Source organism: Pogona vitticeps, chromosome 15 (assembly GCF_051106095.1).
Source record: "Pogona vitticeps strain Pit_001003342236 chromosome 15, PviZW2.1, whole genome shotgun sequence".
NCBI lineage: Eukaryota > Metazoa > Chordata > Lepidosauria > Squamata > Agamidae > Pogona > Pogona vitticeps.
The window spans coordinates 5,703,047-5,726,697 of NC_135797.1; the positions used below are offsets into that span (position 1 = coordinate 5,703,047).

At 47.1% G+C, this 23,651-nt stretch overlaps 2 protein-coding genes across 3 annotated transcripts in view; both read right to left on the reverse strand.

Annotated features, from left to right (window-relative positions):
- Positions 1 to 3,550, reverse strand: part of RPS6KA4 (ribosomal protein S6 kinase A4) — a 32,066-nt gene extending 28,516 nt beyond the window's left edge. The window contains exon 1 of the mRNA XM_072984131.2: positions 3,096 to 3,550. Within this exon, the coding sequence (XP_072840232.2) occupies positions 3,096 to 3,147 (52 nt within the window). The 5' untranslated portion in view covers positions 3,148 to 3,550. The remainder of the gene's footprint in view (positions 1 to 3,095) is intronic.
- Positions 3,551 to 6,062: 2,512 nt separating this feature from the next.
- Positions 6,063 to 23,651, reverse strand: part of CCDC88B (coiled-coil and HOOK domain protein 88B) — a 41,944-nt gene continuing 24,355 nt past the window's right edge. For both annotated transcript variants that reach the window (XM_078381942.1, XM_078381941.1), the window contains 13 exons: positions 21,980 to 22,861; positions 19,793 to 19,911; positions 18,403 to 18,526; positions 17,209 to 17,358; positions 15,946 to 16,098; positions 13,632 to 13,909; positions 13,148 to 13,291; positions 11,987 to 12,173; positions 10,412 to 10,557; positions 9,920 to 10,015; positions 9,210 to 9,355; positions 7,550 to 7,813; positions 6,063 to 6,990 (listed from right to left, as the gene is read on the reverse strand). In XM_078381942.1, coding sequence (XP_078238068.1) covers positions 6,944 to 6,990; positions 7,550 to 7,813; positions 9,210 to 9,355; positions 9,920 to 10,015; positions 10,412 to 10,557; positions 11,987 to 12,173; positions 13,148 to 13,291; positions 13,632 to 13,909; positions 15,946 to 16,098; positions 17,209 to 17,358; positions 18,403 to 18,526; positions 19,793 to 19,911; positions 21,980 to 22,861 — 2,736 coding nt within the window. In that variant the 3' untranslated portion in view covers positions 6,063 to 6,943. The remainder of the gene's footprint in view (positions 6,991 to 7,549; positions 7,814 to 9,209; positions 9,356 to 9,919; positions 10,016 to 10,411; positions 10,558 to 11,986; positions 12,174 to 13,147; positions 13,292 to 13,631; positions 13,910 to 15,945; positions 16,099 to 17,208; positions 17,359 to 18,402; positions 18,527 to 19,792; positions 19,912 to 21,979; positions 22,862 to 23,651) is intronic.

Here is a 23,651-nt window from a genome sequence, read left to right on the forward strand (position 1 = left end):
TGGCTTACACCACTTTTCAAGGGGAAAGGCGGGGTAAAAATATCTTAAATAAACAAACAAACATCCACTGGGTTTTAGTTCACACCCTTTATATTTTTTGGGAGCACAATTTGCTTGTTATTTTAAAATTGTGCCCTTCCCACCACAGTCCCTCCCTCCCTCCCTCGGTATGATGGAAGTTTGTTTGTTTATTTAGGTTTATTTAGATTAAAAGTATCATCGTAAAAATGACTTCCTAGCTCGGCGGTTCTAAGAGGATGATACCTGGGTGCAATTATTTCTCTGCCTTTATATATATCAAGAAAAAAAATGAGTCGCTGGCTTGCAGGGCCAGTAACTGGAGGCTCAAATCTCCCCTGTACCTCTCTGGAAGGGCTGCCTGCCAAGACCAGAGGCTGATGGGATGGCTAAATCACTTCTAATTACATTAGAGCCCTCTATCCGCGGGATCAGTATCCACTGATTCACTTTTCCGCTGCCTGAAAATACTAAACTAAAAAAAACCAAAACCCAGAAACAAATATTTATATGTATTTGCAAGGTGTGTTTACCAGAACTGGTCACTAGAGGGAGCCAGAGACCGTGCAAGGTAAAGCGTTCCCTCTTTCCACGTTTTTCGGCATCCGCGGGGTGCTTGAAACGGATCAGCCCCAGATTCCTCAGTCCTACTGTAACTCAATCCACTTAATAGCATATTATTAGGATAGGATATTATTTATTTATTTATTTATTTAATTTATACCCCGCCTATCTGGCCCACCGGACCACTCTACAAAGTGACAGTGGGAAAGGAAAAACAACACAGTGGCCACGTGGCTAACTGGGGGAGGACACATGGGATTGGGCCTCCTCGGTGGCTGCTCCCAGACTCTGGAACTCCCTGCCACTGGAAACCATGCTGGTCCCCACCTTGGCTCTTCTCCGCCAAGCAGGCCAAGAACCTTTCTCTTCAGGCAGGCTTTCCCTCAGGGACTGGCTGCCTCCATAGGGTTTTTAAAATGGATTCGGGTGCCTTCTTCTGCTTTGAATGGATTTTTAGCGTTGCTTTTGTTGACCTTTTAAATATTTGCACACACTCCCTGTTGTCTAGCTTTAAACACTGTCTTGTAATAATATACGCCTCCTTAGCTCAATCAAATATTATTATTATTATTATTATTATTATTATTATTATTATTATTATTATCATCATCATCATCATCATCATCATCATCATCATCATTATTATTATTATTATTATTATTATTATTATTATTATTATTATTATTATTATTATTATTATTATTATTAATCATCCTTCTCTTCTAAAATGCCTCTGATCATTTCTGACAAAACGGCCTAACGGCTGCCTAAACGCTCTCAGGCACGCACCAGAATCCCATCTGGCATTAAAAGGCAAGCTGGCACAGTTGGAACCGGTGGGTTTTGGGTCAGGTTTTGCACACACACACACACACACTCCCCCTCAAGCATGCTATTATTCATCCTAATAATTGCTAATAATTACAATCATCTCTTTCCAAGGCGCAGGGAGGCTAAAGATGCTGCAGCAGTTGAAGAGGCTTCTTTTAAGTGCTTCTTGTTCCTACAAAGCTGTCATTATTGGGGGGGGGGAAGAGGGTGAGCTTACTCCCCAGCTCCTTCCCCGGTGCTGCGTTCACACGTTACCTCCTCCACACACTCCCACCTGCCCACGCCTCCAGGCTGGCTTCCCCTCCACACACACACATACACGGCCCCCACCTGCCAATCAAGCACGGGGTGGGCGGGTGATTCAGCCCCGCAGCGCCGCGCTCGCTCCCTCCACCCCCTCCCCACGGCTTCCCCCACCCACCCACCCACACCAGGAGGGGCGGGGCTTGGCCAAATGATGGGCGGGGCCAAGGCACGCTTTGGAAAAAAAAATCATCCTGGGCCAGGCGGAGCCCTTGCTCAGCTGGGACAGGAAGGTCCCTTTCTCTCTCTCTCTCTCTTGATTACTATGCAATCCCGCAGGCGGGATCCGGTTTTGCCCGATGGATTTCGACTTTATTTATTTTTAATATTTTTTTGCAAAAAAATAAAATAATAATAAAAAAAGGATTGGGCATCCCCCCACGCTTGGGGACGTCCACCCTTTGGCTTGCAAAGTTGGCTTTTTTCAGAGGGACCGTGCAACTAGTGTCTTCCAGGCGCGCGTGCATGTGTGTGTGTGTGTGTGTGTGTGTGTGTGTGTGTGTGTGTGTGTGTGTGTGTGTGTGTGTGCGCGCGCCTTACTCTGCCCCCCCAATATTCTCCTCCCCAATACTCTCCTCCCTCCACCCCACCGCTCCCCATCAGGGCGAGGAACCCAAAACGGCCCTGCAACTCCCAGAGGGAGGGGGGCAAAATAATCATAGCCACCATCACAATTCCTGTTTCGCTTTCCAAGCACCCCCCGCTCCCACTCAGCCTTACCCAAAGGATCTCGGCTAAGCCCCCTCCCGATCTTGTTTACCCCCCCACACACGCGATCCAAGCTCCCCCTCTTCCAAGCCCTGCTTCCTTTCCGACCCATAGCTCTCTCTCCCCCACTCCCCAAATACCCCCATTGCATTTGGAGAAGAGAGAGAGAAAAAATCCCAGCCGCTTCTGGGCGCTTCTCCCCGGATCGGGTCGAGTTGCAAACCCCGACCTGGCTCCCATTTGCACCCTCTCCCCCCCCCCATCGGCCGGGGGGGGGAGTCCGCCTGCCCCAGGAGTGCTCTTTCCCGCCACCCCTTCCCCCTGGGTCATGCCCCCCCTCCCCACCGAGACCCCACGGCGTGTCCCCGGCCACCACCCCGGGGTGCGCGTCGGTCTGTGCGCTTTTGGAGAAGGGGACTTGGCGGGGGAGGGGGTGTCCCTCTTGTCGTCGTCCCCGGATCGGACCCTTCCTGCCTCCCCCCCGGCCCAGACCCCCCCCGGCCCAGCCTCCTTGGAAGAAGCCCCTTCGGAGGTCGAAACCCACCCCCTGAGGGTGCGCCCTGGGGACCTCTCCAAAGGCGGTGTGCGCCCGGAGCGCCCCATCCGGAGCCTCCCCCCCAAAAAATAAAGGCGCCCCCCGTCCCTCCCGGGGCCCGCGATGGCTAGGGTACCGTGGGTCAGAGGCAGCTCCACGGTGTCCTCCTCGCCCCCGCCGTCGCCCATGGTGAGGGCCAGGCCGGCCTGCCCCCCGCGCTCCCTTTGCCCTCCTTTCTCGCCCGTCCTTTCCTTCTCTCCTTCCTTCCTTCCTGCCGCCAAGCGGTTACATGGTGCGGGCCTGGGCGCTTCCTGGTGCCGCCGCCGCCGCTCGCGTTGCAGCCTCCGCCGCCGCCGCCGCCGCCTCCAAGGCCTGACTCAAGCGGCAGGAATGTGACAGCAGCCCCGCGCGGCGGAAAAAGGGAGCGAGGCGGCGGCGGAGGAGCCGAGAGCCCGAGCGGGAAGGGTGGAGGAAGAATCCCCCCGGGGGGGGAAAGGCCGCCCCGAGGAGGGCCAGGCGACCGACCGACCCACCGACCGACCCCCTTTCCCCGCTCAAGCGCCCTCGCCCCGCCTGGGCCTGACCCACACGCCCTGGGCGGGGAACCGGGCGGGGGGGGGGGACTCGGCTCCCATCCACCCACCGCGCCCTCAGAAGGGGCAAAGGGGTCGCCGGCCGTCCCGCCCTTGGGCAGCGCCGGGCACCTGAGGGGATAGTTGGGGGGTGGGTGCTGGAGGAGCCCCTTGTCTCCCTTCATGAGGGAAGCCGCCTTTTTTTTTTTTAGCCCCGTGGGTTCGAGGCTTAAATGTGGATGGAAAAGCCGCCTTGGTTCCTTTTTTTGTGAGGAGAAAGGCGGGGTAGAAATATTTTAAATAAGTAAATAAATAAATGAGTGGATATTTTTTTGGGGGGTGGCTGAGGAGCTCCGGGTATGCCCAGGAGCCCCTTGTCTCCTCCCTTCAGCGTCGGCTCCTCCTGAGGGAAACCGTGGGTTCGAAGTTTAAATGTGGAAAGTCGCCTTGGGTCCTTTTTTGTGAGGAGAAAGGCGGGGTAGAAATATTTTAAATAAGTAAATAAATAAATGGGTGGATATTTTTTGGGGGGGTGGCTGAGGAGCTCCGGTTATGCCCAGGAGCCCCTTGTCTCCCTTCAGCATCTGGTCCTCATGAGGGAAACTGCCTTTTTTTTTTTGAGCCCTCGTGGGTTCGAGGTTTAAATATAGATGGAAAGCCGCCTTGGGTCCTTTTTTGTGAGGAGAAAGGCGGGGTAGAAATATTTTAAATAAGTAAATAAATAAATGGGTGGAATGGGGTGCTCTTTGCACCAGGAGAATAGAAAGGCAGCATCTCAGGAGGAGGATTCTCCGGGAGGTGGAGAAGAGGAGATGGAATTAGGATAACCCCTCTCCCAAATTCTTCCTTTCAAAATGGACAGGCTGGGAGGAAAAAAAAAATAGGGCAACTTGAAAATGGCAGATCAGTTTTGATGCCTCCCTGTTAACAGCCACAGAGCCCCTTTGAGTTGATCTCCTTCAGTTTCCAAATGTAAATATATATCATATTTTCAAATGGCACATTCTCTCCCCCCCTCCCAAAACCGTATGCTTTATTTAAAAAAAGCCCACCTAGGAAGCCCGTTGCATTTGTTGGTTTTTCAAAGTATGTGGATCTATGCGCCTCCCAAGGCACATTTCTGCCTGAGGCCAAGGATTTAACAGATCCCCCACCTTGGCTTCCAGTGGATCCAACTGGCTGTTGAATTTTCATTTACCTTGCCGGTGATACAACAGGATTCTCCACACCCATATCACCTTAGTCGGCCTAACAGGTTGGGCCCCCCATGCGATGGGAAGGGTAATACCCATTCAAATACACCTACTCCTAAAAGTATTTCAAGATACAATATTTTGGCCCATCTGTTTCGAAACCTGCTTGAACATTTCTGCCAGCCACTTAAAACCACCGGATTTTTAAGACCACCGGACTTTTAAGAGACTTAACTTCATAGTCACAGGAGAAATACGAGCCCTTCTATAACAGTGTGTCAAGCATGTTTTTTTTTAAAAAACCATTTAACAGCCACTCTCCTCATTCCAAGCATTTGAAAACAAGCATTTGAAAAAAAATAAATTAATCCCATTGTGCAGTGTGATTATGACAGTATCTTATTTTAAAAATATCCAGAGTCCTTTCTTAAACCAAGGTAATAAGGCAAAAGTTTCCCTAAGGTATGTTATTCTTTATTAAGAGACTACAATTAAACTTGAACAGAGCTGAACTCCTCACAACAATTCCCTTTGCTTGTTAATAATTAGCTTCAGGCAAGATCATCTTTGCTAGACCTCAGCTGCTAGGTTATTTTCCTACCCAGCGATTCACAGAAATTTGGGGGCAACTGAGTTTCAAACCCAGAAAGGTTAACTATTCCAGTCTGTTGTTTTAAGGCATCATCAAACAGCATTTTAATTGAGTTTTGGCTTGCTTAAATACATTTTTAAAAAAAACCCAAAACAGCATTAAATGTTCTCTAAAACAGTGCAGACGTGAAAACATTGCAGCCAAGAAATGTTCTGCAAGCTGCTTCAACAGGTGGCCAAGTTCTCCGTTGCCCCTCGAATCCAGAGCTAAGGCAACCGATGAGACGCAAATATCGCAGGAGGTGATCCCTGGACCAGAATTTAGTTAAAAAGAAAGATGTGAGGTCGTTTATCACTCAGCAAAATGTATATCCGCTTGCAACACACATACACACATGCACCATGCAGGCTGGAATAGATACAGGAGAAAAGTAATTAGAAATAATTTGCTATAGTCTCTAATTCTTGAAACAGGAAATAAGTGTTTGTACCGGCAACAGAGAAAAGCGGGCACTAGGCCATGAATAAATCAGCCTTTGGACTTCCCTGGTCGGATGCACAAGAAACAGAGTGGAACGGACGATGCGCTAAACAAGCCCTGGTGCCCATCGCACTGTGCCAGGCGCCTGTGTCTACACGACTGCAGAGTGCCCGTTCGGAGTTTCATGCATGCAAACTCAGGGCCAGGTCTTTCTGCTGCTTTGGGGACCCACCCTTCCCCCCAAAAAAACCACAATTATATTGATAAATAATCATAAACTTTTTATTACAAATATTGGAATCACGGTACTGCTCACAAAATCCCGCGAAAGGCAGGACAAGGAAAACCAGCGACTTTTTTTACGAGGTCTCCCATCTTTGGGAGATGGTGGCTTAACCTGGAGCGATGGATGGTTCCCCACCTTGGGTAATCCAGATGTTCTTGGACTGCAACAACCTGAAATCCTGGCTGGCAGAGGTAGGGGTAAAGGCTTCTGGGAGTTGTAGTCCAAGAACATCAGGGGGGACCCCCCCCAGGTTGGAAACCACTGTTTTAGAGCAGAAGGAAGGCAGGAATGGGGTGGCTGGGGTTAGATAGGATGATGATCCACTTCTCTGAATGGGTAAGTGGCCACCGAATTAGACCCCACTCTTCACTACAGACATCCCAGTTCAAAAACCGAACATTTTACAGCAGTTTGTTTGCCTGCAAGCCGTTCCCTGTTTTGTACGGGGTAGCCACAGGGGGAAAAATCGGTGTAAAAAGAACGAGGGCGTGTATAATTGCTTCTTAGCTATGCCCCAGCTAAGGTGCACTAAAAAGAAGAGAGGAAGATTCCTTCAAACTTTTTCATTTGGTGTTATCAGTTATGGGGTGACAAGCCCATGGTTTCCATGGCATCAAAAAGGGATGCAAACTTTGCAAAAGGAAAGCCTGCCCTTGGCTGTGAGCTGCTATGCGAGCTAAGCAGAGCCTCCCTGATCAGGAGCAGTCCACCCGCGATTGACGCCAATTCGGAAAATCAAGCCTGGGTATGTGTGGAAAGGGAGGGAGAGAAGAAGGAAAGGACACCTCGCCATCTTTGCAAAGCGATGTTGACAAAAAGTCCATAGTAGGAAGCCCTGAGAGGGACAATCCTTCCCAAACGTTACGGGGGAGACTTTGGATTCTGTTCTTCTTCACCCAGTGGGGGCCCTAGAAGAAAAAAAAATATGGCAACTTAAAAACAACAATAGAACCATTTTGATCTTAGTTATTCCAAAATGCCTTGGCATTACAAGTTTGTACTACTACTACTAATAATAATGTGCTGTCAAGTCCGTTCTGACTTATGACGGCCCTTTTCAGGGTTTCCCAGGGAGAGAAGACCCTTTCTTTCCTCTAGGAGGAGCCCTGGGATTGTGCAGCTTGCCCAAGGCTGCCCAGGCTGGCTCCACTCACAGGAGGCACAGTGGGGGAATCGAACTCCCAGCCTCTGGCTAAACCACTGAGCTATCCAGTCAACTTAAAACCATCAAGGTGTATTTCAGATAAGCAGGAAAGATACAGTTGTTTGTTACATTTCTATCTCCCCTTTTCTTCCCAGTAGTGGATAGAGTGATAGACTATGGCTCAGGTGGACTGGATTCAAATCCCTGCTCAGTGCTTAAAAAGTAAAGAAAAACATCATTGCTTAGATACAACACTGCTACCTCTAAGAGAACTCCACCTGCTGGAGAACCTTGAATTTCTGCCTTTCTTCTAGTCTACTCACCTCTCTTCTCCTGGTTCGTGATTTCCCACTCCACAGCAGTGATCACAGCTTCTTCGCGGGAACTTCCCAACATACCGAGTCGGCGCTGGCGGAAGCGCTGGCGGGGTGTGTCTTGCCCTTCTCCCTCACCAGCCCCTGGAGAATTCACCGCTGGCATGCGCGAACTCAACCTGCGGCGGTGGAAGTGTACCTGCTGGGCTTCCAACAGGCTGAGGGCGCTGCTGGTTTTCCGCAGAGGAGCCGGGGAGCTCGGAGTGCTGGAAACTTGGGTGGGCAGAGTTAAGGGGGAAAAGAAGCAAGTCAGAAGATGGATGGAGCAGGGTAAGAAGGGACTACAGCAAAATATGACTCAAGTCCTATTGAGTCATAACAGAAGATCATAGAGAAATCAAGTAAAATAGGGCTACTTGGATCGAGGAGAACTTTTCTGGGACTGTGGAGGAATTCAATCCATGCAGCCCTTAATAGGCATGCAACTGATGCCCCACCACCTGTACAAAAGAAGATCTAGCAAATGGCTCAGAGAATGCTGTTAAAATAGTCCACTTCTGGTAAAAAAATAAAAGGTCTAATTATCTTAGCACTTTAATTTTTTAATTTTTTTTTGTTTTATTACATATACATCCACAATTTTAAATTGTGCAACACTCTGATATGACTAAAGGAATCTACTACAAAGCTCACACAGAAAGCATACTGTGTACAGACTATGCCAATTTATCCCAGCCTTGGATAACCCATGTGTTCCTGGACTGCAACTCCCAGAAGCCTTTTCACCACTAGCTGTGCTGGCTGGGATTTCTGGGAGTTGCAGTCCAAGAGCACCTGGGTTACCCAAGGCCAGGAACCACTGGTCTACGCCCATGTTGAAATATAACCCCCAAAAGCCCCAGCTGGCATGGTCAATGGAAAGGATTCTGGGATGGGTAATCCAAAAACATCTGGACACTTGGTTAGGAAACAAGTGGTATAATAAATTCTGCAACAAGGACAGTTGAATTCTGCAATCTCGCACACAGAATGCAACTTTTGGTGGTTTTGCAAAGGCAGACCCCAGTCAAGTAATCAGAAGACGACTGAAACTTTGGTGCAGAAAAGGAATTTGGAACTAGCAACCAGCTTCTATCATGCCTCTGTCTCCATGTTATATAATAATCATCATAACCATCATCACGTGCTATCACGTCAATTCTGACTTTTCTGGGTTTTCCAGGTAGAGAGTACTCAGAAGTGCTTTATCTTTCCCTTCTTCTGGTGGTATTCTAGGATGGCGCAGCTTGCCCAAGTCTACCCAGGCTGGCTCTTTTCCATAGTGGAGAATCGAACTCCCAACCTCCGGCTTCGAAGCCAGATACCTAAACCACTAACCTATCCTACCCCATGTTATATACCCCATCTTTAATGTAATAATAATAATAATAATAATAATAATAATAATAATAATAATAATAATAATAATAATAATAATAATAATAATAATAATAATAATAGAATCCAGGCTAGCGTACACCAGTAAACTGTGAAACAAGTACCTGAACGTATATTGAGGTGATCAAGATCAGGGAATAAATCTGACACTAAAAATCACACGGTGCCTCTTTTTCGGTGTCTAGACTTTGCTCTCCTTCTCCTCCCATCATTCGGGACCACAGGGACTCACCTGATCCGTCCACGCCGTGGCTTTCCTGCCCTGTCAGGCTCTCGCTGCTGCCAGCGCCCTCAGCCATGGGGCGCAGCTGTTCCCGGAAAGCCTCCCGGCGAGGTTTCATCAGCTTCCTTATTTTCTCCGTGATCCAGTTGCTCTTCCTCAGAGGTGGAAGAAGGAAACAATTAGGATTGGGATAATTGGCTAGTTAGAGAGGTTTCTCCACCCATCCCAGGTCCCCTCTCCTCATTCTCCTGTTGCTAAGCTCACAACAACCCTCACATACCCCCAGGTCCAGATTAAGACCAAGTTCACTCATTGATGCAGATTTCCAGGATCACTACCATGAATTATGGTGCATGAAGGGGCCTCTAAGGCCATCCAGTCCAACCCCCAGCTCAAGGCAGAGATGCAAATCAAAGCAGATCTCTCTGATTTAGAGAGATTGGGCCTATCAACCGATTGGTGGTCAATGTTGACGTTAGAATCAAAATATAAAAAGGACATAAATACAGTACGGGCTTCTTTGAGGCCGCACAGAAACCAACTTTTTTGCCAATTAAAAAGCAACAACAATAACCAAACATGTGTTGGAATAACAAAGAGGTGACCGTGTGCTCTGAACGATGAACCACAGGGCAGGAAGCCGTCCCCCTTAGCCCTGCTTTAGGGTTAGAAATTGCCAAATTATGCCAGAGAATTGTCCTTTTCTGGGTTGGGCTTACTTGCCACGAGGAAGGGCCGGTTCCAGCACCCGGTACTGGTCCATAATCTTCTCTACCAGTTTCTGCTTCTCCCGACGTAACTCACCCAGTTTGTCTCTAGGGAAGAAACGGAGAAGAGGATCAAACGCTGAGACTCTCCAGCCCGGGGCGAATCAGCCTCCCCAAAAGGTGGCTGCTTGGGGTCCAAGAATTCAAAGGGACCGCAACAAGGATAGAAGGGATCTCACAAACCATCCGGATGACCTCGGACGATACAATCTCTTACTGCTGCAGAGAAGTTCACAGGAAGTGATGCCACGGCTGTCTGCCACTTCCATGGCCCCATCCAATGGCAACACAGCCTGTGGAACTACTTGCCCGTTGCCTCACCGCACAGATTTCACAACCCTCTTGCGCACGTTAGCTCAGCTACGCAACAGGATTCGGGCCAAAGACACAAACATCAAGGGGTGAGAGAGCTTCCCCTGATCACCAGGGGGCGCTGTCACTCACAAGTACTGCCTCTGCTCTTCCTGAAAGTGTTCCCGGCTTTCCATGCTGTGTTCCAGCAGCCGTCTGTTCTCCCTGCTTAACATCTGGATCTCCTGAAGCAGGTGGCGGTTCTCTTCCTCCTGGTTCCCTTTCAGCTGAGCCAGCAGCTATAGGACAAACAGGGATTCTCCGGTAAGGATCAGACCACACAGACATTCCTTTAAACCTTTCAAGAAAGGGGCTACCTGGAAAGCACTCAAATCTAAGATACTTTGCAGCTAAATGGCCTCACCCACTGAAGATCCCTCGGTTGTTTGCCTTAAGCTTTTTAACATTTCCCCAGAACCTCTTGCACGTTGCAGCTAAATTCTCTCGCAAACCGTTGATGCTTTTAAGCTTTTAAATGTTTGCAGCTCAGAAAGGCGCAACAGCTAAACAGCCACCACTGTCTGCTGATCCCCCCTCCCCTGCATCTGCCATTTGGAGGTCCCTTTCTGTTCAGCCTGGAGATTGTACATCCCCATCGTGGCTTGTCACCCCTTTTCAAGGCATTTGGGCCAGATGCTGTCACCACATCCGGTGGCAAGGAGTTCCACAGACTAACAACATGCAGGGCAAAGATACTCAGTTGGAGTGAATGTACCCTGGTCCTTGTATTGTGAGCTTCTGTCTAGCCAGCATTGAATTGATGGCATACAATTTAATTGTTACAGGGAGAGACAGCTTAGTCATTTTTCAGAGTGTAACAATCTGCTATATCCTCCTTCATTGACTTGTTCAGTCCTGTTTCCAGCATCAACCTCTGACTTTAGAAAGAGGGATTATCTATCTATCTATCTATCTATCTATCTATCTATCTATCTATCTATCTATCTATCTATCTATCTATCTATCTATCTATCTATCTATCTATCTATCTATCTATCTGTCTGTCTATCTGTCTATCTATCTATCTATCTATCTATCTATCTATCTATCTATCTATCTATCTATCTATCTATCTATCTATCTATCTATCTATCTCTCTGTGTGTCTGTCTGTCTGTCTGTCTGTCTGTCTGAATGAATGAATGAATGAATGAATGAATGAATTTGACCTTGAAATACATAGTTTGTATGATTTTTGACCTAAAACACACATTTTTTTGTGGATATCAGTGTAAAGAGCTGGTTTGTCAAATTTGGGCAAGTGTAAAACTTTCAAGGATCATTGAATTCTTATTTGTATGCAGCTGGACCCACATAGATGTAGGGGAGTGGTTCCAAGCCCTCCCAAGAATGCTGAAAAAATGCAGATTAAAGTGAATACTGTACTGCACTATGTTAAGGGCTAGCCATATGCATAGCACAGTCTCTGGCTCCCTCTAGTGTCGAGATCTGGTAACTTGATCTGAATTCCTAGGATTTTTCTTTTAAGATTTTCAGAACGTGGATAAGTGAATCAGCGGATATGGATCCCGCGGATACGGGGGCATCCTTTCCTGAATTCCAGTGCTAGCTGGGCTACAGACCAGAGGCAGAGAAAGGAAGAAGGGTCATTTTATCATCTGGGCCTGAATACGTGGGCATATAACCGAGCAGGGGGGGGTCTCCTTACCTCGCACTGGTGGGTCAGGCGACCCAGCGCTGTGTCCAGCTGCTGGTTCTGCTCCTTCAGGGTGGCGCTCTCGGCTTCCAGCTTCGCTTGTTCCAGCTGTAAGCTCGTCATCCGGTTTCGCATCCCCTGCAGTTCACCCTGGAGGTCATCGCGCCCCCGTTCCGCTTGTGACAACATCTGTTTCACCCTGAGGGAATGGCGAGGATCGAGTAAAAGGGAGCCCCTGATCTATATCACCCTGGCTGTAATCCTACGATCCGCTCCAGGGGGGACTTCCTTGACTGTCCGCGGTCAAAAAATTAGTCAGGCTGGCACGTGCAAGGCAGAGCCTTTTATTGGGTGACCCTCAAAGCTTTCGTCTAACTTCCAGTGAATTTCCTCTTCACTGAGACCAAAAAGGACCCACATGTCAGAGGAGCTTCTTCAAAACGATACACACATTTTTTTGGTCAGGGTTATTATATATCTGCAAATGGTCTTATTCCTCTGTGTAAGCCATTACTCCTCTGTGTAAGCCATTTTTAACACTTTTAAAAACATGTAAATTATAATTACATATTCCCATCTCATAATTTATACCCTGTTTCCCCGAAAATAAGACCTAACCTGAAAATAAGCCCTAGTAGGATTTTTTCAGGATGCTTGTCATATAAGCCTTACCCCAAAAAATAAACCCCAGTGAAGTGAAACCCCGCCCTCCATCCTCGTGCAGCAACCAGAAGATGATGGCATGACTGTATTTGAATAAATGTAGATTGTTGTACATGAAAAAAATAAAACATCCCCTGAAAATAAGCCCTACTGCATTTTTGGAGCAAAGATTAATATAAGACCCTGTCTTATTTTCGGGGAAACATGGTATTATATATAATGAAATATTTATACAGTATATTGTAATTTATATTATATTGTCATTATGTAAAATGTAAATTATAATTATATATGTTTTTAAAAATATGTCAATGATGGCTTTATAGTGATTCCCAACCTGTGGGCGCTGAGTGGGGGGAACCCTCTGGGGTCAATGTTGTCAGACAGAAATTCCCAGAATCCCCCATCACTGGCAGAGGCTTCTGGGAGTTGAAGTCCAGCAACGACTCAAAGGCAGGAAATGCTGGCCACAAGGTCCCTTCCACCTTCCCCCCAAACACACACTCTTACCGCTCATGCTCCTCCTTCAGGTTGCTGTGCTGTTCGGCCAGTTCCTGATGACGTCGCTCGGCCTCTTCCAGATGTTTCTTCTGCTCCCGGAGAGCCTCTTCCCGCTCTTCAAGGCCGGTTTTCTGCCCCAACAGCTGGCTATGCCTGTTGGTAGACAGGGCGGGAGAGAAAGGGTTGGATTTGACATCAGTAAAGCAAAAGGAAAGATGATTTTCACTGTATGGGCTAATTAATTTAAAGCACTGTGGTTCAAAATGTAACTTTAGTTACACTTAAAGTGAACATCATTTAGATGTTCAAAAGCATAGGGGACAAAACGTTGAAGAACACTTGTTAAAGTTACACTTTAGTTACTTTAAATGTAACTTTAGTTACACTTAACATGTTACTTGAAATGTAACTTTGTTACTTTGAAATGTAACTGGAAATGTAACTATATGAGCTGAAGGTTCTCTTATCTAGTGAGTCCTTTCTGGAGGTTTACCTGCTCTGCAGTTCTCGGTATTCCTGCTCCAAGCGGCGCAGATCTCCCTTGAGGCTTGACTGCTTCCCCAGAAGCCCTTCCAGATCTACTCCCTGTCGCTCATGCAGCACCGTCAAGCGGTCATGATCCCGCAGAAGAGCCTCGTAGCGTCCCCGCCACTCTGCCCGCGCGCACTGGGAGGCCTGGGCTTCTGTCTCCGCAAGAGCCAGCCTCTGCCGCAGATCCGAGAGCTGGGATTCCAGTAACACCTGCTGGGAACGCAGCAACGCCGCCTCCACCTTCCAGAAATGCAATTGTGACAAATCAGGGAGAGAGAAGGAAAGAGAACCTATAAACAAATGATCATTGTTAACGGTAACAAAAAGCCTCCAAACGCAATCCTCAAGGGGCCAACTTTATGTCACGGATAGCACATCGTCAGAAGTGGGAATTCCTTGAGGGCTGAGAACGCCTGATTGTCACAGCAAGCGATTTTTTTCCCCCACACCTCCTGTAGTTCGCAGCTTAGCTTGCTTTGCTTTGTGATTGGTCGTCAGAAGGGAAGCACAGGCTTCATTGGTGAGTGAGATCCCTCCTTCCTGAGGATGTGCCGGAATGACGTTCCTAGGACATGAACAGATTTTAGCCCTATTGCTCCGGGATGAGACTTGGAGGTACTGTTTTACAGTGGCTCTGGACCTTCGAGGAGGACAGGACGCAGAAGGGGATGCCGGGGAAATCTAGTTCCACACCCTGACACTGTTGACCTGTGGCGTTCTTCAACGTTTTGTCCCCTATGCTTTTGAACATCTAAATGAAACAGCTGCGGAAAGATGTAAACTTTCTGAAAAATTCCATTTTTTTCCAGACAAAAACATATTCCACCTCTGTTTTTTTACCTGGAAAAAATGCAATGTTTTGCAAATTGTACATCTCTACCGCTGGGAAAAGCTGCCACAGGTTTTGGGGTTCGGTGTCATCAGTGTGCGGACGACACCCAAATCTACCTCTCCTTGTCGTCTGATGTTAGTGATGGCCTGGAGGAGGGTGAATAAATTGAGACTTACTTACTTACTAATTTAATTTATACCCCACCCATCTAGACTGAAGTCTGCTCTGGGTGGCTAACAATAATAGATAAAATAAAAACAATATAATAAAATAAAAAGCAACAATAGTATTATAGTTCAAGATGGGAAAATCAGAAACAAAACCAGAGGTGCACCTAGAAAGGGTTTGGGGAACAGGTACGTAATCTGGATGGGGATGGGTTACCCTCTCTCTGAAAGCCTCCGTGCGCTTCTTGGGGTCCCCCTGGACTCCTCTCGGAGCCTGGATGCCCAGGTTTCAGTGCTGGCCAAGAGCGCCCCTGCCGCGTTAAAACTCATGCGCCAGTTGGAGAGGGTCTGATCTGACACATGCCTTAGTTACCTCCCGGCTGGACTACTGTAGCCCACTTTACGTGGGGCTGCCTCTGGAGAGTGTCAGGAAATTTCAGCGGGTCCAAAACACTGAGTGGGGTTTTTAAATGGACTGTTGTACCTTCTGGAATTGAATGTTCTTTGGGGTGGCTTAGTTTATTTTTAGTGCAGTGGTGCCTCGCTAGACAGTTACCCTGCATGACAGTTTTTTCGCTAGACATTGACTTTTTGCGATGGCTATAGCGATTCGCAAAACAGTGATTCCTATAGGGGAATTTTGCTGGATAATGTTTGGTCCCTGCTTTGCAAACCAATTTTCGCTAGACAACGATTCTGACAGCTCCCTCCGCGCTCGCAAAACGAGTGTTTTCGGGACCTAAGCTTCGCAAGACAGCTATTTAAACAGCTGATCGGCGATTCGGAAAGTGTCTTTCCTATGGCCGATCTTCGCTAGACAACGACGATTCTTCCACATTGGAATGCATTAAACAGGTTTCGCCGCCTAGAGTAGTCTTAATTGATTAGATAGGCGGGATATAAAATAAATAAATAAATAAATAAATAAATAAACAAATAAATAAATGCATTCCAATGGGGGAAAATGCTTTTCGCTACACGATGATTTCGCTAAACAGCGATTTCTATGGAACGGATTATCATCGTCTAGCGAGGCACCACTATATTGTATTCCTTTGGACCTTTCAGGATCAGACTACCTGTTGTTAGCCTTGTTGTTGTTTAATTGGTATAAGCCATCTTGGGCCCTTTTTTAAGGAGAAAAGCGAGATAAAAATATTTTAAAGAAATAGATAAATAAAATTAAATGCAGAGGTCTTAGGAATCCAGGTCCTGAACTGACCAGGGTGGGAAGAGAGGGTTGGGGCCATGGGGAGAGACATCTCTTGCAGCCTCACCTGCCACGCCTGGCTCTGCGCCTGCCGTTGCTCGCTTTCTTCGTCCGCGTTGCTGCCCCTTCCCTGCCGCTTGGCCCGTCGGCTGTCAACGTGCGACTCCAACTGACTGAGCCGCTCTGCGAGGGTCGATTTCTCAGCCTGCAGGACCGCATTCTGGAACGAGAGGACCTGGTTGAAACTGGCAGAACCCAGCAAGGAGGAGAAAAAGTGTGTGGAGGGGGGGAGCCTTGAAGGTGGTGCCACCCATCCCTCGGCCACCCCAAAAGTTCCAGAGTGGGGTATTCCTCGTTGCAATCCAAACCCAGCTGTGAGGGAGCACCTCTCGTCTCTGAGAGGCATAGGACTACAAGACCCATCAATGGCAGAGTCTACTAGGTCAACGTGATGGGAGTCATAGGCCGACACATGGCAAGACTAAACATATGGAAGTAGCGAATGCTATACATATACAAGCCTGGTAAGACATCCTAGAAATACATGTACTGTAAATACATATTTTTGTGATTTTTTTTTCATTTAGCGTTTTCAGGCAGTGGATAAGCGAATCAGTGGATACTGATCCCACAGAGAGAGGAGTCCTGCTGTTTCGCATGGACTCATCCCCTGACAAATGTCAAAAGCTCCCAATAAGACTTCTTATTTATTCTTTCCTCATTTAAAGGTTTTTTAAAAAAATCCTCTTGTTCCAGAACACCGTGCAGCAAAACACGAAAACACAAAATGGGAAATAAAAGCAACGATTAGAAAAGTAATAGCAAATTTAATCCGGTGTCCGATCTGTGTTTTCAGCCGCTAAACCCCGAACTCAATAATTGGGATGAGATCAACAAGTGAGGTTAAGACTCTGTAATGATGAAAATGTTTCGCTGAACTTCATCGAGCCCTGCTAAACTGAAGTGAGGTCATGATTCCTTTCAAAGTCAGATTTAAAATAACCCTTAAAAAAAAAAAAGATTAGGAAAGAAAGCGCAAGCTTTTAAGGGAGTGTGTAAAAATGATCAGAAAATCAGAATAAAAGACCTGGGTCGTTCACAGGAGGCTTTTAAAGCTAAAACTACTTATACTCACGATGGAGGGGAGGTGAAATCTGCATTGTTTGGACTGATCACTTTTCTGGACTACATGTCCCAGAATCCCCCAGCCGGCTGTCTGGGGGATTTGGGGACATGTAGTCCTGAAGAGTAGGTCCAAACTCTGAGAATCATGGGATGGAAAAGCATCTCCTGTTTTAACTCGTCTTCCACGCTTCAACTGTGCGCTCACCTCGCGTTCCACTTGAATGAGTCTCGCACTCAGGGCCTCCGTTCTCGCCTCCAGCTGGAGGGGCAGCGCCTCTGTGTTGGGGGGGCTCTGGCCCACAGGGAGCTGCGTTCGAGGCTCTAGGACCGGCGGGGCGACAATGCTGCTTTTTGCCTGAAGAGGGAACGGCATGGCAGATGAGGTCTAGAAAAGGCAGAAAGATCGCAGCGCCAACCTCTTCTTCCATGGGGAAAAAAAGAGGTGAAAGCTAAGGGCTGGAAGCTGGATTTGCAGCCAGCCGAGAGGCCTTAAACACTCAGCAACCATTTTTATTTCCCACAATCCCCAAAGCCATCTCTCACACCAGGGGCATTGTGGGAAATTCAGTCTTCTGCTTCATGGCGGGCACTTTTAAACATCCGTTAAAATATTCCACCCCTCCTTTATTAATCAGCAAAGTACGTACAGTATTTACAAATCTGAAAGCACAGCTTGAAAAAAACATATATATGGCTAAGGATAAGCCAAATATATACAGTATACATGATAAGCCATATATATACAGTATATGAGATGAGATCTCTTCAGGGCTGAGATGATGATGATAAGGATTAGATAGATAGATAGATAGATAGATAGATAGATAGATAGATAGATAGATAGATAGATAGATAGATAGATAGATAGATAGATAGATAGATAGATAGATAGATAGATAGATAGATAGATAGACAGATAGATAGATAGATAGATAGATAGATAGATAGATAGATAGATAGATAGATAGATAGATAGATAGATAGATAGATAGATAGATAGATAGATAGATAGATAGATAGATAGAGACCTTCTGGATCATCAAGTCCAATGTCCATTAAGGAAGCCCAAGGGAAATTCGAACTCCCCACCTCTGGCTCCACAGCCTAAGCCACTGAACTATTTGGCAGCTCCCAGGACAACTGTAAAAAAGGATCTTTTCTAAACTCTGCACTGAGAGTAAACCTCAAGGAACGCAGCGGGCGTTCCTTCCGAAGTGCTATGCAGAATAGTCGGCTGTAAATGCTGCAGCTTCTCAATCAAACCAGGGAGACACGGGTTCTAATCCCCCACTCAGCCATGAAGTTCCCCAAATGACCACAGTACCATCATGGTCTGGTTTGGAAGAGGAAACAATTAGCCCTTGGGTGAGGGGAGGGTACCCTATTACAGATTCTCTACCTGTTGGTTATTTGTAAGCCGGGCCACACGAGCCTGCAGTTCCTCCAGCTGCCTCTTGAGGGCGTTGTTCTCTTCCTCCACGCCCATCTTCTTCCGATCGGAGGGTCCCGCATGATTCTCCTCCCTAGACAGAAAACGTCATCCCCAGAAGCAAGAAAATATGATTCAAGACGTGCTAACCTTTTCCACTGGTGGGGGAATGAAATTCTGGGCCAACAGGAGGGTCGGCAACCGGAATGGGCCAGGGCTGGGGAACGTTAATTTTTTTTCCTTTTTTGGACAAGGAACAAAACAAAACACAACGTGAATTTTAAAAAGAGGTCAAAATCGGCTATATTTTAACGGTGAGCTTTCATGGATCAAGTCCACTTCATCAGACATAAAAAGGAGATATCATTTATACCTGGCACCTTGGCCAGGTGGCAGCACATATAATGGACCAACTGACAATGGTCAGTCAGCACAGCAAGGCAGAAGCTGAAAACTGTGCGCATAAAAGTGGCGTTTCACACTTGTTAATCATTTAATGCTCCTGACTGATTGATATTCAGCTTTTTTTCCTTTGAAGCTTTGTTCTGTAAAAGTGACAACAGCTTGTTGGTAAATAAAGACTGTAGATAACAACAGCAGATTGTAGCATTTCACACTTGGCAATGAATTAAAACCCCCTGGCTGGTGTTTAATCCTTTAAGATGAGTCCCCAGCATCTGTATATATTTTATTTCAGCTCTTTTCCCTTTGAATTGTGGCTGTGTGATGCTTTTTGTCTAGAATCGCAACTTTCAAATCCTGTAAAGAATGTCCAGGTAGACCAAAATATCCCGAAAAATGTTTCTGTACACTGCCATTCCTGATGTCTGATTTATGTCCATTAATGCTTTTAATTAATGCACATGTCAATTATATATATGCACAGAAACCTTTTTTGGGATATTTTAGTCTGCCTGGACATAAAGCCGTCTGAGTCTAAAATTTCGGAGGCTTCCTACTAGAGTCAGAAATAAGGAGCATGATCCTAGTCCTACCAACAAGAGTAGACTTATAGATTCACTGTTTTTTTTTACCTAAATGTTGATTTACCATCCAACAATTGATTCAAGGGGGTCTACTCTAGTCTGGATTAGCCCTAAGAAACTCTTCCTCTATTTCTTCACATTGGAGTGCTGTGCATCAAAAACCGATCCAAGGTATATTCATTTTAATCACAGCAATCATCTTTTAATTTTTGTAAATAAAAATTAGCACATCAGTGCTGAAGTAAGACCTGTAGCTATTTTCCCCTCTTCCGCGCTCCGTCTCTCACAATCTCTGGTTCTTTTTGGCCGATGAAATCAATGGCAGACCTGTTTTTAACTGATTTTCCATTGTACATCACTTAACAAGTACTTACCTGTACTTCTCACCTCCTGCTTCTTCCTGAAGAACGGCTTCCTTTGTCAACATCTGCTCCCTCAGCTGAGCGAAGGTGGATTCTGCCTCCTTTCCCTTCGCTTTCTCCTGCTGAAGCTCCTAAAACGAGGAGGAAATAAATCGAGGCTGGTAGGGGGAATCTACAGCAGCTCTCCCTCCCCCCCCCCCCCGTTCTAGTGAACTATGGCCACTTCTCTCCTAATCCCATCATCTTATCCTTAAGGTTCTAGTCCTCAAGAGCAATTTAAGCTCCAACTTTCCCTTCTTTGCAGTAGTCCCGGAAAACTGTGTCCAACTCTGGCTAGAATGTTCTTACGTTTGGGAGTGGGAGGATGAAGCTTTTTAGAGGGTATGTAGAATAAGACCCTCATATCCACAGGATCAATAGTAAAACTATATTAAAAGAAAAAGCCTAGAAATATATATTTCTAAAGATGAAGTTACCACAATTGGCTACTAGAGGGAGCCAGAAACCACACTACGTATAGGTAAAGGTAAAGGTTCCCCTTGACAAAAAATTTTTTGTCCAGTCGTGTTCGACTCTAGGGGACGCTGCTCATCCCTGTTTCCTATCTATAGTGTTCACTATTAAAATAATATTCGCTATAATCTGTGTTTTTCAACAACCAGGGTGGGCACGCTTGGAACCAATCCCTCATGAATACGGTATATAGTAAAACTGCAGTACATAGTAAAACTGCAGTACCCGTAAGTGATCAATTCCAAGCCAACCTTCAGAAGCCCCAAAAAAGTGGATATATTGACGCCTATACATTGCATGGTCTCTGGCTCCTTCTATTGACCAGTTCTAGTAAACACACCCATGTATAAATTTGTATACTGTATCTGGGTTTTTTTATTTACCATTTTCTGGCAGCAGATATACTACTGTATACTGATCCTGTGGAGGGGGGCGTCCTACTGTATTAATTCTAACTGGTCCTATTACTGTAACCGAGTCTTAGGGCCCTTTTTGGTTACTTCCCCAGATCTAGGATCTAGGTATTTGCCCCAAAGTCGTCTTTCGATGGTGCCACTGGCCAGGACTAATCTGAGATTTGGCTACCTTGGCACTGGTGAATCCGTAAATCAGTGTCTCTAATTGGCCAGGATCCGTCACTAAATAAAACAAGCGTCAAATGACAAAATAAGGTGTTCTGGCGACTTTAAAGCAGTCTTGTCCAAAATACTGCCCTCCAGAAGGGTTGCAAACCAATGTGGTGTATCAGATAGAGTGTCAAACTAAGATTTAGGAGCCCTGCGTTCAAATCCTCGCTCGACCATGCTAGCTCACAAGCAGGTTGGCAGTGCTAAGCCACTCTTTGAATACCGTCATGGCCTGACTGCTCTTAAGAACACGAACAAGAGCGAAATTGGACTTCCAGTACCATAATGCCTCAAGCTGCTATTACAACTTATTGGAGGGGATGATGGGACTTGCAACCTAACACATAACGAGGGGGACCGACTTGCAGAAGGGCTGCCATGAGATCGGAAACCTCCAAGAAGAGAAACCCCACCCTACGGGACTGGTTTCATGGCCCACTTGCTCTTCTTAACATTTCTCCTCATCCTTACATCAAATCAGTCCTCTTGTAATTTAACATAATTAAATCTAGTTGTCCCTCATAGATATTTAACATGGTCTCGGTTTCCGTTCTCATCCCTACAGCACCCTCTGCTGGAGAAAAAAATCTGATCCATTAAAAAAAAAAAGCAAAGGCTGTCTCGCATGGGGAAACCCACTGAAACCTGAGAACAGGCATTTCAAGTTTCCCATAATTCCCCTAACCAAGTTCCCTAGGGCATTGTGGGAAATTAAAATGGCTGCCGGGTGCTCAAATTCCTGCGTTTGCTGAAGCCCATTGCTGAAAGCGGTCATGTCTGTCCGCTTGCTGTTTGATCTGTTCAACTGTAATTACATTTTTTTATCCTTTCTACTACTAATATCTCAGAGTGAATGACTGAGACGCTTAAGTGCCACTTCACGAGAAAGGGGTGGTCTACTCGGAGGAAGATAAAGCTGCTCTGATCTGCGGATCCCGGCCTTTCTGCTGCGCAGCGAGAGGCATTGAACCCAAAATAACAAACTCTGCAGCAGATGCCAAATGTTAACACGGAGTCTCATTCCAGAAGTAACTTTTTCCTACCACGGAGGCCCTGTTACCTCCTTCAGCCTGGCTGAAATTTCGCACTCGGCGTCCAGCCGTTCCCGCAGGCCAGCCGCCTCTCGCTCCGAATCCTGGAGCTGCCGGGCGGCCTCCCGCACGCTGTCCAGCTCCCCGGCCTGCTGCCGAGTTTGGGCCTCCAGGCGGGCGAGGCGGGCGCCCTGAGCAGCCAGCGCTTCCTCCTGGACTTGAACCTGGGCCTTCAGCCGCTGGCCGTCCTTCTCCAGCCGCCGGCGCCGGTTCTCGGCTTCGCTCAGCATCTCCTCGAGAGCCCCCTTCTCGGCTTCCAGCTGCGCCAGCGCGATCTTGTGCTGCTCTCGGCTCCTCTGCAAAGCGTCCAGCTCCTTCTGGGCCTCGTGCAGCGTTTCGTCCGCCTGCCGGGCTTTTTGGGCCAGCCGGACCCCCTGCAGCCGCTCCTCCTGAAGACTCCGCCGGGCCTCCTCCAGTGCCAGCTCGGCCTGCGTAGCGGCCGCTTGCAGGGCCCCGGAGCCGGCTTGGAGGATTTCCTGCTCTCGTTCCAAAGCCTGGATCTCCTCCGTCAGGCGCTCCCTCTCCAAGCGCCACTGTTCACGCTCTCGCTCTTGTTTCTCCAGAGTAGCAATGTGAGCTTCCTGCAAACTTCTCAGGCTGTCTTCCAGACCCAACCTTTGGTGGGACTCTGCTTCCCGACGCCGCGCGACCTGGCTCGGTGGGATCCGAACCTCTGGCAGGGCGGACTCCCTTTCGCCCAACAACCCCTCCGCTTCTTGCTTCTGGCTCTGTGTTTTCCTCTTATCTGGGACCAAACCTTCATGACCTCCTTGCTCTTGGCCTTTAACTATAGCAAGGTTTTCAGCTCGGACTTTCGGCTCCGGTTCTGCCTGGCTCTGCGGTGGTTTTAGCTAGAGGAGGTACAAAAGAGAGAAATGGTTAGCATCTCAGCTTGAAATTTAATCCCTCTTTTCATGCTAGAGTTGTCTGGATAGCTCTTTGAGTTAGATCTCTGGCTTCAGAGCCAGAGGTTAGGGGTTCAAATTCTCCACTGTGCCTCCAGGAAGAAAAGCCAACCTGGGTGACCTTGGGCAAGCTGCACAGTCCCACAGCGCCCCTAGAGGAAGATAAAGGTAAAGCATCTCTGAGTATTCTAAGAAAAAAATCTCCGGAAACAGTCACCATAAGTCAGAACTGATTTGATGGCACATCACGATGATGATTATTCCATTCTAGGGTGGCCAAACATCATACATTGCCCCCTGAAAGATAAAAGACATCACCCCTGAAAAGGAAAGTGGACAGATCTCTCTATTGCAAAATACTGCGTGCTTAAGGAACCTTTCGCAAACCACTTTCATCATTTCCTGGCTGCTTCTCGCACGCCCAGTCGCGCATCGAATCTGCAGCCCGATGCACTCCTTGACCTCGTTCTGTCGCAGGACGCAACAGGCACTCCAAAGGGCTGCACGCAGCAGTTACGCAAATGTTTTGCATAAAAACCGGCATCTGCTGATTTATGGGGAGGGATGCAAATCTGGACGTGATTGAGCTGGTTATTCTTTGTCTTAAAGTGAAGAAAACAGTGACGAAGTGAAACACACGGTCTGCGGCCAGTTATATCCAGCGGCTTGCAGACAGAATCATTGTAATGACCTATGACTGATGCTGTTAACTGTCAAACTCTTTTTTTTTTGTCTG